We start from the raw sequence: 13,887 nt of genomic DNA, 5'->3' as shown, positions 1-13,887 counted from the left end.
TCACTTTCACGGGAATGATTCTTATTCTTCGAGTAATTCTCTCTCTCTCTCACACACACACACACAGGTAATTCTCCCAGATGTAATTAAACATCATTTGATTCACTGTATGGGGTTTGCCCCAGTCCCGACCCAGTCACCAATCTCCCGAATATGAATGTCCAGGCGGCCCCCCAGACTGGGACCCAGGAAGCGGCCGATGTCAGCGGGATTTGCAGCGAGAACACTGAGACTCTCGGCTGAGGCGGGGTGGGGGGGTTTTGCCTGAAACCGACAACTCCCAGCAAGGGGAAATTGGGGGCCAGCCGACATTCCCACATATCGACACACACACACACACACACACAGAACAGGAGGTGGTGTGGCGCAGTGGTAGTGACCCTACCTCTCAGCCAGAAGATCTGGTTTGAATCTCTTACCCTTCCCCCTTTCCCCGAAGATGTATCTCAACACATTCGGTTAAAATAACGAGACACACGCCATCCTGTAATTAACGGGAACTGGGCTGGAGGTTTATCGTTGATACACGGCACAGGACAATGAAGAGGGCAGGCGGCGGTGTGTTATCAGGAGGCCTGTCACTGACTGGGATTCGGGAGCTGTGACCGGGTCTGAGTGTGGGAGACTGTGACAGAACGGGGTGAAGGTGTACGATCTCGGGAGTGGGAGTGGCCTGTGCGGGTTGATGGTGTCAGGACTGGTGTGTTAGATTGGGATCTCCGACAGTGTGTGTAAGGATGTATGGTCAAGGTGGGAGTTCATGCAGAAGGTGCTGACTGTGTGGGATTTGGGTGTGAGTGTAAGAATAGGATCGGTAGGGGCTGAGAGTTAGAATGGGATGAGGTGGTCACCTTGACAACGAATGGGATTGGTAGAGATCTGAGTTTAGGCGGGAGTTCTATTGCTTATGGGATCTGAGTTTGAGGTTAAGAACATTCAGTAATTTGTATCATGGAATCTGCTCCCTTGGATTCTTCCCTTGTGCCCTGCACCTTGCTGTCCTTTCCCAAGCTAATTAACTCCAGGCCTTAGTCCATATTCATTCACCTCCCCCCAATCACCCTTCTAGTGAAATTGAGCTTCCAGCAGAGATCAGCTTCCTACAGCTCCTCAGAGGCACAGACCCTGGCATTAGTCTGAAGCCCTTTTGCCCACTGCTCAGCCTTCCTTCTGCTGGTGGAAGTGGCTGGGTCCCTCAGCCATCACCAGTGTGTGACATCAGCACCATCCAGAGTATGGCTAGTGACCCACACTATTGTGGGAATAAGTGAGAGAATGAGCATAAGAATGAGTGAGACACTCTATGAGTGACTGTCTGTGTTTCTGGTTGAGTGCATTGACACTGCATGTACAGGTGATTGAATGTGTATATACATCCATGTTGAAATGTGGGTGTGTAAAAGTGTTTATGTATCAGTGCTGAAGCAAACATTGTTTCCCATTAACCAATAGCCCAGTGCCTTTGTTCTGTGGGCTGCAGTGGAGACTGACGTGGCACTCCTAACAGTATGTCTCTGTCAGCCACACTAATACCCATAACCTGTCCTATATGGGAAAAAGAATCTAATATCTCCCTGTGGAAAATAAGATTGCCTTGATGAACTTGGACTTGATGTCAGTGTGTTCTTGTGCACTGTGATGTTCTCCCTGACCACCTGCTTTCCCCAAAGCTGAGACTGGCTCCTTTGAGAGGAAGGGTGAGACTGCATGAGAGAGGATGCAGAGGTGATTCACCAAGACATTGGGCTGGAGTGTTTCAGCTATGTCCAAAGACTGGACAGGTTGAGGCTGTTTTCCTTCTGGCAGAGAAGACTGAGGGGAAGTCTGATTCAGGTGTAAAAAATTGAGGAGCTTTGATTGGATAGATAGAAAGAAACTTCTCCCCTCATTAGAGGGATTAGTAATCAGAGGTTATAGATTTAAGGTCAAGGGTAAGAAAGTTAAAGGCGATTTGAAGAAGATTTAATTTTTCATCCAGAGGGTGATAGGTATCTAGAACTTACAGCTTGAAAGGTGTTAGAGGCAGAAACCATCTGATGATTTCTTGAAACACAGTAGCAGACAAGTGCTGGAAAATGTGTCTAGATTGTTGCTTGGTGACTGGTGCCTCTTTTCATGCTATTTAACTGTATGACTATAATGCCAAAGGTTGGCTTTTATTGGCAACAGTTGACAAATTCTGGCAGGAAATAACCAGGAAATCAGAGCTTTCTAAGAATAGTTGTAATACACACTTACAATACGCAATGATGCATGCACATACACACAAAATGACAGACACATATACATTGGTGTGCGCACACACACAAAAAATGATGTACTCACAGGTACACACACAATAATCCACAAACACAATGATGCACATAGATACACTATTTTAGGTGCACGCAATAATGGACACAATAATACACACACTGAGACACACCCAATGATGTTTACACAGAAACACAATGATGCACACACTCATACAATGATGCACACATATACAGAACGATATATACACACACAATGATGCACCCATATATACAATGCACATGCACACACACACAATGATGCACACATATGTATAATGATGCACTCATATACATAATGTTGCACACATATGTACAATGATGCACCCACACACAATGATGCACCCATATATACAATGGTGCACACACACACAATGATGCACACACACAACAATGCATATATATATATATACACACATAGACACACAATGATGCACACACATATACAATGATGCACATATACATACAAAGATGCACACATATACAATGATGCACACACAGACATACACAATGATGCACACATATATAATGTTGTACACTTGTATACAATGCTACACACACACACACACAAAATGATGCACCCATATATACAATGGTACACATACACAATGATGCGCCCATATATACAATGAGGCACACACACAATGATGCACCCATATTTACATGGTGCACGCACACACACATACAATGATGCACACATACACACAATGATGCACACACACACAATGACGCACCCATATATACAATGGTGCACACATATGCAAAGATGCACCCATATATACAATGGTATACACACACACACAATGATGCATATATATATAGTGATGAACACACACACACTTCATACACACATACAATGATGCACACACACAATGATGCATGCATATATACAATGATGCATGCACACACAATGATACACACAAACAATGATGTGCCCATATTTACAATGGTGCACACACACATAATGATGCACCCATATTTACAATGGTGCACACACACAATGATGTGCCCATATTTACAATGGTGCACACGAACACAATGATGCACACATATATACAATGATGCACACATAAACACAACACACACAAAATGATGCACCCAAATATACAATGGTGCACACACACACACAAAATGATGCACACATATATACAATGGTGCACACATACACACACACAATGATGCACACATATATACAATGGTGCACACACACACAATGTTGCACACATATATACAATGGTGCATACACACACACACACAATGATGCACACATATATACAATGGTGCACACACACAATGTTGCACACATATATACAATGGTGCACACACACACAAAATGATGCACACGTATATACAATGGTGCATACACACACAATGATGCACACATATATACAATGGTACACACACACACACACAATGTTGCACACATATATACAATGGTGCATACACACAATGATGCACACATATATACAATGGTGCACACAATGTTGCACACATATATACAATGGTGCACACACACACAATGATGCGCACATATATACAATGGTGCACACACACACACACAATGTTGCACACATATATACAATGGTGCACACACACATAAAATGATGCACACATATATACAATGGTGCACACACACACAATGATGCACACATATATACAATGGTGCACACAATGTTGCACACATATATACAATGGTGCACACACACACAATGATGCGCACATATATACAATGGTGCACACACACACACACAATGTTGCACACATATATACAATGGTGCACACACACACAAAATGATGCACACATATATACAATGGTGCACACATACACACACACAATGTTGCACACATATATACAATGGTGCACACACACACAAAATGATGCACACATATATACAATGGTGCACACACACACAAAATGGTGCACACATATATACAATGGTGCACACACACACAATGTTGCACACATATATACAATGGTGCACACACACACAAAATGATGCACACATATATACAATGGTGCACACACACACAATGTTGCACACATATATACAATGGTGCACACACACACACAATGTTGCACACATATATACAATGGTGCACACACACACACACGCAAAGAATGACGGTCACCTGCCAAACTGGAATGGATTAGCTGCACGTCATTCACACAGACTTGTGTGTGTAAAAGTGGGCACGGAACTCTGTGCAGGAATATCTCCCGCCTGGGAAACAGGAAGCAACAAGTGTTTAGCAGACACTGGAGCAGCTTATCCCAATGTCTGATTCAAGCCGGTTTCAATCCGGTTCTCGTTAAAATTCTCCTCTGCGCTGATTCCCCTGTAAGAAAGATCAGGTCTGCCTGTGCTGGCACACATCTGATCTGTAATACACCAGAACATTGAGGCAGGTGAATCTCTGTAAGCACGGCTCTGATTGCGTTGTGCACCCTGCATAATATTACCATTGCAGCCCGCGGTTTGCCTCCTGGCACTGCGAAGCTGATTCTCGCCTTTCCTCCTGGCTATCTCAGGAGCCGAGAGAGAGAGAGAGAGACGATCCGCCTCTCTCCACTCTAATCAGGCAGTCGGGGAGCTGCTCTGTATTTTGAAAAGCAGGGTAATCTCAGATACAGCCCTGTTCTGTTGGCTTGGGTTGGCGAGTAGGTGTAATCGGAAGTACCGAAACTTAACGCAATTGGCGCAGATCAACCGAGATCCCCTGCCCATCTCTCCCAAAGGCGAAATGGAATCAATCGCACTACGTTTCGGGACTCCCTGACAAGCATCCAAACAAGATTTACAGCATCGCTAACTGCTCAGGAAACCTTCCTCACAAGGACAACATATAGTAGCAGGCCAGTAACGCACCTGCATAACTTTCTAAGCACAGGCTGTGCAGGTTAAAAAAAACAGTAACTTTCCATCAATATCACATCGGCCATTTCCATGGACGCTCAGTATTGATCCCCGCGCACTGGGGCTCGCTGTCAGTGAGGAGCCGAGGGTAAGATTCACTCAGGCTGATAGCGGGTAACCGGGGGCTTCCCTCACCCACCCAGAGTGAGGGAGCAAGGGAGAGAGGGAGGGAGAGAGTGAGTGAAGGAGGGATGGAGTGAAGGAGGGAGTGAAGGAGGGAGGGAGGGAGTGAAGGAGGGAGGGTAGGAGTGAGGGAATGAGGGAGGGAGGGTAGGAGTGAGGGAGGACCCGGACAGGCACAGAGACCAAATCATCAGTTCAAATCAGGCAGCTCAGCAGCCAAGTCGAAAGTTGCAGAATCCGTTGTCCCCACACATAGGGGCCGCTGAATGATGCAGAACCCTCCGCTTCATCAACCCACTCTTTATTCATTTCCGGGATTCAATATTCTCAATGTCTCACCACTCCTTCCCCACCACCCCAAATCCAGCTTCTTACCCCATCTCCGCGCTCCTATCATCCCTCTCGCTCAAATCCTCTCCGGCTTCTACCCCTTCTCCCATACTAACCCTTCTCCTCTCTGCAAATCCCTCCCCCCTCCGGTCCCCCTCTCCCACACCGACCTCACTCCTTAACTTCAAACTTTTCCCCCCTCCCACCCACTCCCCTTTTTCCATCCCCTCTCCCACCTCCATCCCCAATTATCTCCTGCCTCCATCCCTCTCCCAGCTCCCCACTCCCCCAAATCCTCTCCTACCCCAACCCTACGCTTTACCCTCACTCCCCAACCTACACCTTCACTCTCCCACTCTACACACCCTCCTCAGCCCCTGCCTTCCTCTCAATCCCGCTCCACCCGTGGTTACATTCCTCACCTATCGACCCACTTCCCTCCCCCTTCGGACTTTGCTGACACCCCCTTCCCCCCAACACCCCTCCCAAATATTCCTACCCCCACCACCTTTAGATCCCCAATCCCTCTCGTACCCCTTCTCCCACTCTGTCTACTGCGCCCAATGCCTACAGTGGTACCTCTCACCCACTCCGGAAGCCCCGGCTCTGAAATCCCCTTCTCAGACCCTGCCCCCCCCCCCCCCACCCCATGCTCTCAGTAAACCGTTAGTCTCCTTCTCCTATTCCCCCTGCCGTCTCTCTTATCTCCGTTCCCGTCTCCTGTTCACCCCCTCACACACCCAGTCCCCGGGCCAGCCCTCTGCCCTGTGCATCCGCCGGCGATCAGAGCCCCTCCTGATTTGGGAAGTTCCTTTCGCGGGGAGATGTCAAGTGCATTGGGGCGGTGGGAGGGGGAGGGGGGGTTAGCAGTGGAACTACAGCAGCTGGCAGGCTGTGAGGGGTACTGGATCACACACACACACACACACACATAGCCCCGCACAAACTCCCCTCCCTCTCCTCCTCCTGCCCAGGCTGAGGTGGGTAATGTGTGTAAAGATCACCTCTAACTTACCGCCAGCTGCCACCAACAGTCCCACACAGCAGAACAGCAGCAGCAGTCTCAGTGATGCTCCTGCTGTCATCTCCCAGAGTCCGCACGCTAAAGCCTTCGCAGCTTCCATCTCCACACACACGGCTCCTGCTTCCTCACATCGCGGTGCAAGTTGAACCATTCCGGCACTGCCAGAACGTCTCATGGTTCATGGGGAAGAGGGGAAGGGGAGGGGGTAGAGGGTGGGGGGGGGGGGTTTGGTGGGAGAGGGGAGACAGACTCGGGATTTATATCTGTCTATATTGCAGAGAGGTAGAGGCCGGAGAAGCTTTCAAATCCGTGTCGATGTGATCCTCAAATCCTAAGCAGACCCCGAAAGGGACATAGGCGGGTTATATCTGTGTGTGTGTGTGTGAGAGAGAGACTGTGTGTGTGTGTATGAGAGGGAGAGAGAGAGAGGCAGAGAGCAGAACAGAGCGGAGCCTGGCTCTCTGGAACCAAACACTTGGACTCGACCAATCGCACACGCACAGGGGAAGCAGCTCTCACCAGCAAACTCAACCCATCTCAGCCCCACAGGCACCGTGTGTGTGTGTGTGTGAGAGAGAGAGAGTGACAGCCAGCAAGCTCTGCCCAGTCACCTCTCCACACCACATCCCAGGTGCGAGAGACCGCCAGTTTTCTCTGGGGAAGCCCTCCTCCCGCCTGGGGACAGACACATTCCCACACAAACCAATCTTATAACCTCTTGACAAAGTGAGTCCAGACCCCGTTTCTTTTTCCCCTTTGGAACACATTTCAAAGTTTTATACATTTTATGCAAGTAAAGAGGTGGGAATCAAAACTTTTCAGCAGGAATTTCTACTGTGCAATGATGCCTTATAAATCCCACTTGTGACGTCGGATTAAACGCTTCAATTCTGAATTGCTTCTCGCAATCCCACTTTATGTAACAATTCTGACATTTTAAGTGCGCTAGTCAATTTCACATTAGCATTGGGGTATTTCTGACAACTTGTACTGAAAAACACAGGAATGTTGCAACTCCAGAAATAATTGCACGCGGGCGTGAGTTCAAGGAGCAGAAATGTGAAGTGAAAATATATTGAGACAGGAAAACAGGAAACTTTAGCTACGTGTTTGACAAAATGCGCAAAAAGGATTTTCTTCCTTTTCCCCCCCAGTCAAAGCAAATGTGTAACGTTGCTGCCATCCAGCGGCCGATGAGAGAATTACAGCGGCTTGAGGCTGGGCGAAGATAGCTTCATCGCCCTTTATGGCCATGAAGGTCCTTTGACCATTGGATCGATACAAAAAAAAAGGGAGAGAGCGAAGGCTTGCAAATTGATACAGTCTCTCCTCGGAAGCGAATGCCCCGGTCTCGGTTCAGGAAGAAAGTCGCCGAGTTCTTTCCATCGTCAGTTTGGAGATTCCAGATCTCCAGAAATGCATCGAAGTCTCAACTCGTTCTTCTCAGCCTCTTGTCCCTGTGGAACAGCCACCTCGCCTTGGCAAGGAAAGTGGCTATAATGTCAGAGTCTCCGCTGTGTGATCCAGCGAGAAGAGTTTATTCATGGCCAACCAATCCTTGGGTTCTCTGTGCAGACTGATCACTGTCTTGACACACTAGGATCTTTTAGAGCAAGACTTCACGTTCAAGTATCAGATAATTGAAAGTTAGAGCTTTTTTGCAAAAAAAAGTGCGTTGTGAAATAGTTTTATTCGAGAGCCACACGTACTTGCCATTTTAAAATATCTTATACCCACTTTATGCTCTCCCTCGGCCCTTCTGGGAATTATATTTCATTGCAGCACGCCACAGTATGAAGTTAAAAATGATATCAAATAGTGGAAATATGTCACAGGTGGATCCGTATCTGAAAGAGTTAAGAATACAGGACCGGGAAATGAATCTTTCAGTCCCTCTAGGTTGTTTTGTTCTTTGGTTAGATCATAGAGTGATACAGCACTGAAACAGACCCTTCGGTCCAACCAGTCCATGCCCAGCATAATCCCAAACTAAACTAGTCCCACCTGCCTGCTCCTGGCCCATATCCCTCCAAACCTTTCCTATTCACGTATCCATCCAAATGTCTTTTAAATATTGTAATTGTACCCACATCCACCACTTCCTCAGAAAGCTCATTGCACGCACAAACTATCCTCTGTGTAAAAAAATGTTCCTCTCATGTCTTTTTAAAATCTCTCTCCATTCACCTTAAAAATATGCTCTTGAGACTTAAAATTCCCCATCCCAGGGAAAATCTCTGCCATTAACCCTATCTAAGTCCCTCATTATTTTGTAAACTTCTGTGAGGTCACCTCTCATATACTTCATCTCCTATTCCCACTCCCTGTGGTATTGTCCTGATAAACAGTACTAGCATCTCATGGTAGTTCTGCCACCTCTACCAGGATGTGGTAAGGATTGTTTAAGTAGTTATATATTTTATACTACACTCTCCACTCACACCCCATCCCCATCCTCACTCATACACCACACTCATTGCTCCAAATCCCATGAAATATTCAAAACTAACCTATCTACCCCAGCCTTGAAAATTCCAATTGATCCAGCATCTGTACTGTATTTGGTGGAAAGGGTTTCAGCTTCCCACTTCTCTTTTGGGTGGACAATTACTTCATGGTTACTCTTCAACTGGCCTAGCTCCTGTTTTAATAGGAAGAGTCATGGGATCCGAAACGTTAACTCCGATTACTCTTCATAGATGCTGCCAGACCTGCTGAACTTGTCCAGCAATTTCTGTTTTTGTTTCGGTTTTAAGAGTCTGGCCTCTTAAAAAGTTTCTCTTCATCCAGTATTTTCAAATTTGTAAACGCTGTGACAGATCGCTCCTCAATCTCCACTTCATAATGGAATGAACACAAACTGAGTTTATGCAACACTTTTTTTTGTTATTTGCTCACAGGATGAGGGCATCACTGGCTAGGCCAGCATTTATTGCCCAGAGGGCAGTCTATGAGTCAACCATATTCCTATGGGCTAGGAGTCACATGTCGGTCAGATCAGGGTAAGGATAGCAGTTTCCTTCCTGAAAGAACATTAGTGAACCAGATGTTTTTTTTACAACAATCAACAATGGATTCATGGTCATTGTTAGACTCTAAATTCCAGACTTTTATTGAACTCACAATCAACCATCTGCCATCTCCTCCAACCTAGTTTACTGTATCTAGTGCTCCTGATGTGGTCTTTTCTACATTGGTGACGCAAAACATAAACTAAGGATATGTTTCACAGAGCATCTCAGCTAGACCCATAAAGGCAAGCTTGACCTCCCGGTCATCTCCCACTCCCTCTCCAACATGTCCATCCTCAGCCTCCTCCATTGCCACAGACTGAAAATTGAAGGAACAACACCTTGTTTCCTGCCTGGGTAGTCTACAGCCCAGAGGACTCAACATTGAGTTCTTGAATTTCAAATAACCTCCTCTCCCAACCCCTGACTCCCTTTCCAGCCCCACCTCCTCCCTTCCATTCCATCTACTAATCCTTGCAGCCACCAACCGGCTTCATCGCTCCCATCGATCCAACCTGGTCATACCCACTACCTGTGATCACCTATCCCTCCTTGACCATTTCGCCCCTCTCCCCACCCCACCCTCTTATCTGTAGCTCCCTTTACCCCCACCTCCATTCCCAAAGAAGGGTTACACCCAAAATATTGCCTTCCCCACCTCTAAATGCTGCCTGGCTTCATGTGTTCTTCCAACCTCCTGCTTGTCTAACCATCTGCCATGGCAGGATTCAAACACAGGTTCCCAGAGCATTACCTGGATCTCTGCATTAACAGTTGAGTGGTAATACCACTAGGGTGATTGCCGACCCTAAGAGTAGCTCATCGCTTAGCCTCCCATCACTAGTGTTTTCCATCAGCTGTTCATTGACCTCTCATGTGATTTTAGCTTATTATTAGTTATTCACAGTGTATTTTTCCCTCTGTCCATTTAGCTACAATGAAATGATTTAGGAAGCTTTCAACCCAGATTGGGTGGTTAGAAGGCCCTTCTCCTAGAGAGTTAGACATTTTGACATTAATCGTGGGGTAATCCAATAACCAGTAATAAACAGCATTGTTTGAGACAATTGTCAGCAAGATTTTAGAATCCCATCAGCATACCACACTCAACAACACTAAATGGTGCCTCAAAGAAATTCACTGCAGTGTCAGCACCACCAGTGGGAAAGGTTGACCTTGTAAAAGCTGGATAATATAAAATCTATCAGAAGAACTCAGAAATGATGGGTGCTGTGACGGCTCAGTGGTTAGTACTGTCTGTCTTACAGCTCCAAGGGCTGAGGTCCAATTCCAGGCTTGAGTGACTGTGTGGAGTTTGTATGCTCATCCATATCAGTTTGGGTTTCCACTGGGCGCTCCAGTTTCCTCCCACCGTCCAAAGCCATGCAGGGCAAGTGGACTGACCATGTGATATCGCCCCCATACCATCCAGGAATGTGCAGTAGCCATGGGAAATGTGGGTCACAGGTATGGGTGGGATGCTCTTTGAAGGGTCAATGCAGACTTGATGGGCCAAATGGGCTCTTTACACACTCTAGGGACTCTATGAACATTTTCTTTAGATACAATAAAGAAGAGCTCTGGGAGGAGAAGTAGAAAAAGAAAGCACTTGTCGATAATAGTTTTTAAAAATCTGCAAGAACGTAACTCATCAGAATCAAATATTTCCTGTCACGGTGAAAGTCTCCTCTCCAAAAGGTGCCCTTAAGTAAAACGGAAACCTCATCACAGTAAGTATTATTAAAGTCAAATTGGATTGTAATCAGTCTGACTTCACTGAATCTCCACTGAATAACATATAACAAATAGCCTACTTGTCTATAAAATAACATGCTCAAAGTATTTTGGAGATAGTATCCACTTGGGTAAAGAGATTAGACAATCATATGTCATTCATTTTTTAAAATCTGATCTTGTATTTTGATTCTTGCTTTTGTTTTCCGGTCCTCTCAGAGCACACATGACTCCTTAGTTGACTGGGAACTGGACATTAGTTAGCGAATGCCCTTTAGACCATCGCTTGCAACTAGTTACAAGGTGCTTCTCACAAGTGGTGCACATGACTTGGATGTGGGTAACCCTGCAGCTGATGAGTCAGTCAGCTTCTCACTGCCATTCCTCAAACAGTGTGGTCAGCATCAAGTGCAGAACTAGCCGGCTATTTTTATTGACATTGTAATTGTACACACTTGCTGTGTGTACTCACTGGATGTGCTGGTGAGGTAAAATGCACAGCACTTCTGCCTTTGCAGCTGAAGAGTTTCACATCAGCACAGTAACACAAGGTGTCAGAGTTGTCCAATCTGCACTCCTCTTTGCAAAATTCCATGCAATGCAGTCTCCCAGTTTCGGGGCTCAACTACAGTAAAAGTGATAATTCACCCAACAGTTGTGAGGGTTTATCAATGTGGCTTTCAATTGCAGCACATACCATATTTTATTATTCAGTGCACCCATTTTTAATAAAAATTGGTTTCTTTTAAATCAGGTTGTGGGGAATGATTGCTGCAGGAACTTTCACGCGACTGTCCTAAGCTCCGCCATCTTCAGCTTCATCCATGATTTCCAATTCAATAGCAGGTCAGAAGTGGGGATACATAGAACATAGAACATTCCAGTGCAGTACTGACCCTTTGGCCTCAATGTTGCACTGACCTGTGGAACTAATCTGAAGTCCATTTATCCTACATGATTCCTGTCCAATGATCATTTAAATGCCCTTAAAGTTGGCGAATCTACTACTGTTGCATGCCCCTACTACTCTCTGAGTAAAGAAACTACCTCTGACATCTGTCCTACATCTATCACACCTCAATTTAAAGCTATGTCTTGTCATGCTAGCCATCACAATCTGAGGAAAAAGGCTCTCACTGTCCAACCTATCTAACCCTCTGATTATCTTATATATCTCTATTAAGTCACCTCTCAATCTTCTTCTCTCTAACGAAAACAGCCTCAAGTCTCTCAGACTTTCCTCATAAGACCTTCCCTCCAAACCAGGCAACATCCTAGTAAATCTCCTCTGAACCTTTTCCAAAACTTCCACATTCTTCCTATAATGCAGTGAACAGAATTGTATGCAATACTCCTAATGTGGCCACACCAGAGTTTTGTACAGCTGCAGCATGACCTCATTGCTCCAAACTCAATCCCTCTACTAATAGAAGCTAATATACTGTATGCCTTTTTATCAGCCCTATCAACCTGGTTGGCAACTTTCAAAGATCTATGTACCTGGACACTGAGATCTCTCTGCTCATCTACACTACCAAGAATCTTACTGTTAACTCAGTAATCTGCATTCCCGCTACTCTTTCCAAACTGAATCACCTCACAATATTCTGCATTAAACTCCGTTGGACAACTCTCAGCCCAGCTCTGCAGCTTATCTACATCTCTCTATAACCTACAACATCCTTCGTCACTATCCACAATTCTACCGACCTTAGTGTCATCCTCAAATTTACTAACCCATCATTCTATGCCCTCATCCAGGTCATTTCTATAAATGAAAAACAATAGTGGAACCAAAACAGATCCTTGCAGTACCCTGCTAGTAACTGAACTCTAGGATGAACATTTCCTATCAACCACTACACTCTCTTCTTTCAGCTAGCCAATTTCTGATCCGAACTGCTAAATCACCCCCAAACGCATGCCTCCAGAGTTTGTGCAATAGCCTTCCAGGGGGAACCTTATCAAATGCCTTACTGAAATCCATGCAGAGCACATCAACTGGTTTTCCCTCATCCACGTGTTTGGTCACCTTCTCAAAGAACTCAATAAGGTTTGAGAGGCACAATCCACCCTTCACAAAACCATGTTGTCTATCCCGAATCAACATATTCATCTCTGGATGATTATAAATCCAATCTCTTATAACCCTTTCCAACACTTTACCCACAATCAAAGTAAGGCTCACTGGTTATAATTGCCAGGGTTGTCTCTACTCCCCTTCTTGAACAAGGGAACAACATTTGCTATCCTCCAGTCTTCTGGCACTATTCCTGTAGACAATGACAACATAAAGATCAAAGGCAATCTCCTCCCTGACTTCCCAGTGAATCCTGGGATAAATCCCATCTGGCCCAAAGGACTTATCTATTTTTATACTTTCCAGAGTTGTTAACACCTCTTCCTTATGCACCTCAATTCCATCTCATCTAGTAGCCTGTATCCCAGTATTCTCCTGG

The 13,887-nt window shown here is 45.6% G+C and overlaps 1 protein-coding gene across 4 annotated transcripts in view; it reads right to left on the bottom strand.

Annotated features, from left to right (window-relative positions):
* LOC122548600 (CUB and sushi domain-containing protein 1-like) overlaps window positions 1-7,096 on the bottom strand; it is a 2,407,075-nt gene extending 2,399,979 nt beyond the window's left edge. For all 4 annotated transcript variants that reach the window (XM_087978377.1, XM_087978362.1, XM_087978369.1 and 1 more), the window contains exon 1: window positions 6,675-7,096. In XM_087978377.1, the coding sequence (XP_087834503.1) occupies window positions 6,675-6,858 (184 nt within the window). In that variant the 5' untranslated portion in view covers window positions 6,859-7,096. The remainder of the gene's footprint in view (window positions 1-6,674) is intronic.
* Between the last annotated feature and the right edge of the window lie 6,791 nt (window positions 7,097-13,887).

Source organism: Chiloscyllium plagiosum, unplaced genomic scaffold (assembly GCF_037043375.1).
Source record: "Chiloscyllium plagiosum isolate Xiang-an unplaced genomic scaffold, Cpla_swu_hap1 HiC_scaffold_3, whole genome shotgun sequence".
Lineage (NCBI taxonomy): Eukaryota > Metazoa > Chordata > Chondrichthyes > Orectolobiformes > Hemiscylliidae > Chiloscyllium > Chiloscyllium plagiosum.
The sequence above is the reverse complement of the archived record's forward strand: the minus strand, read 5'-3'. Positions and strand labels throughout refer to the sequence as shown.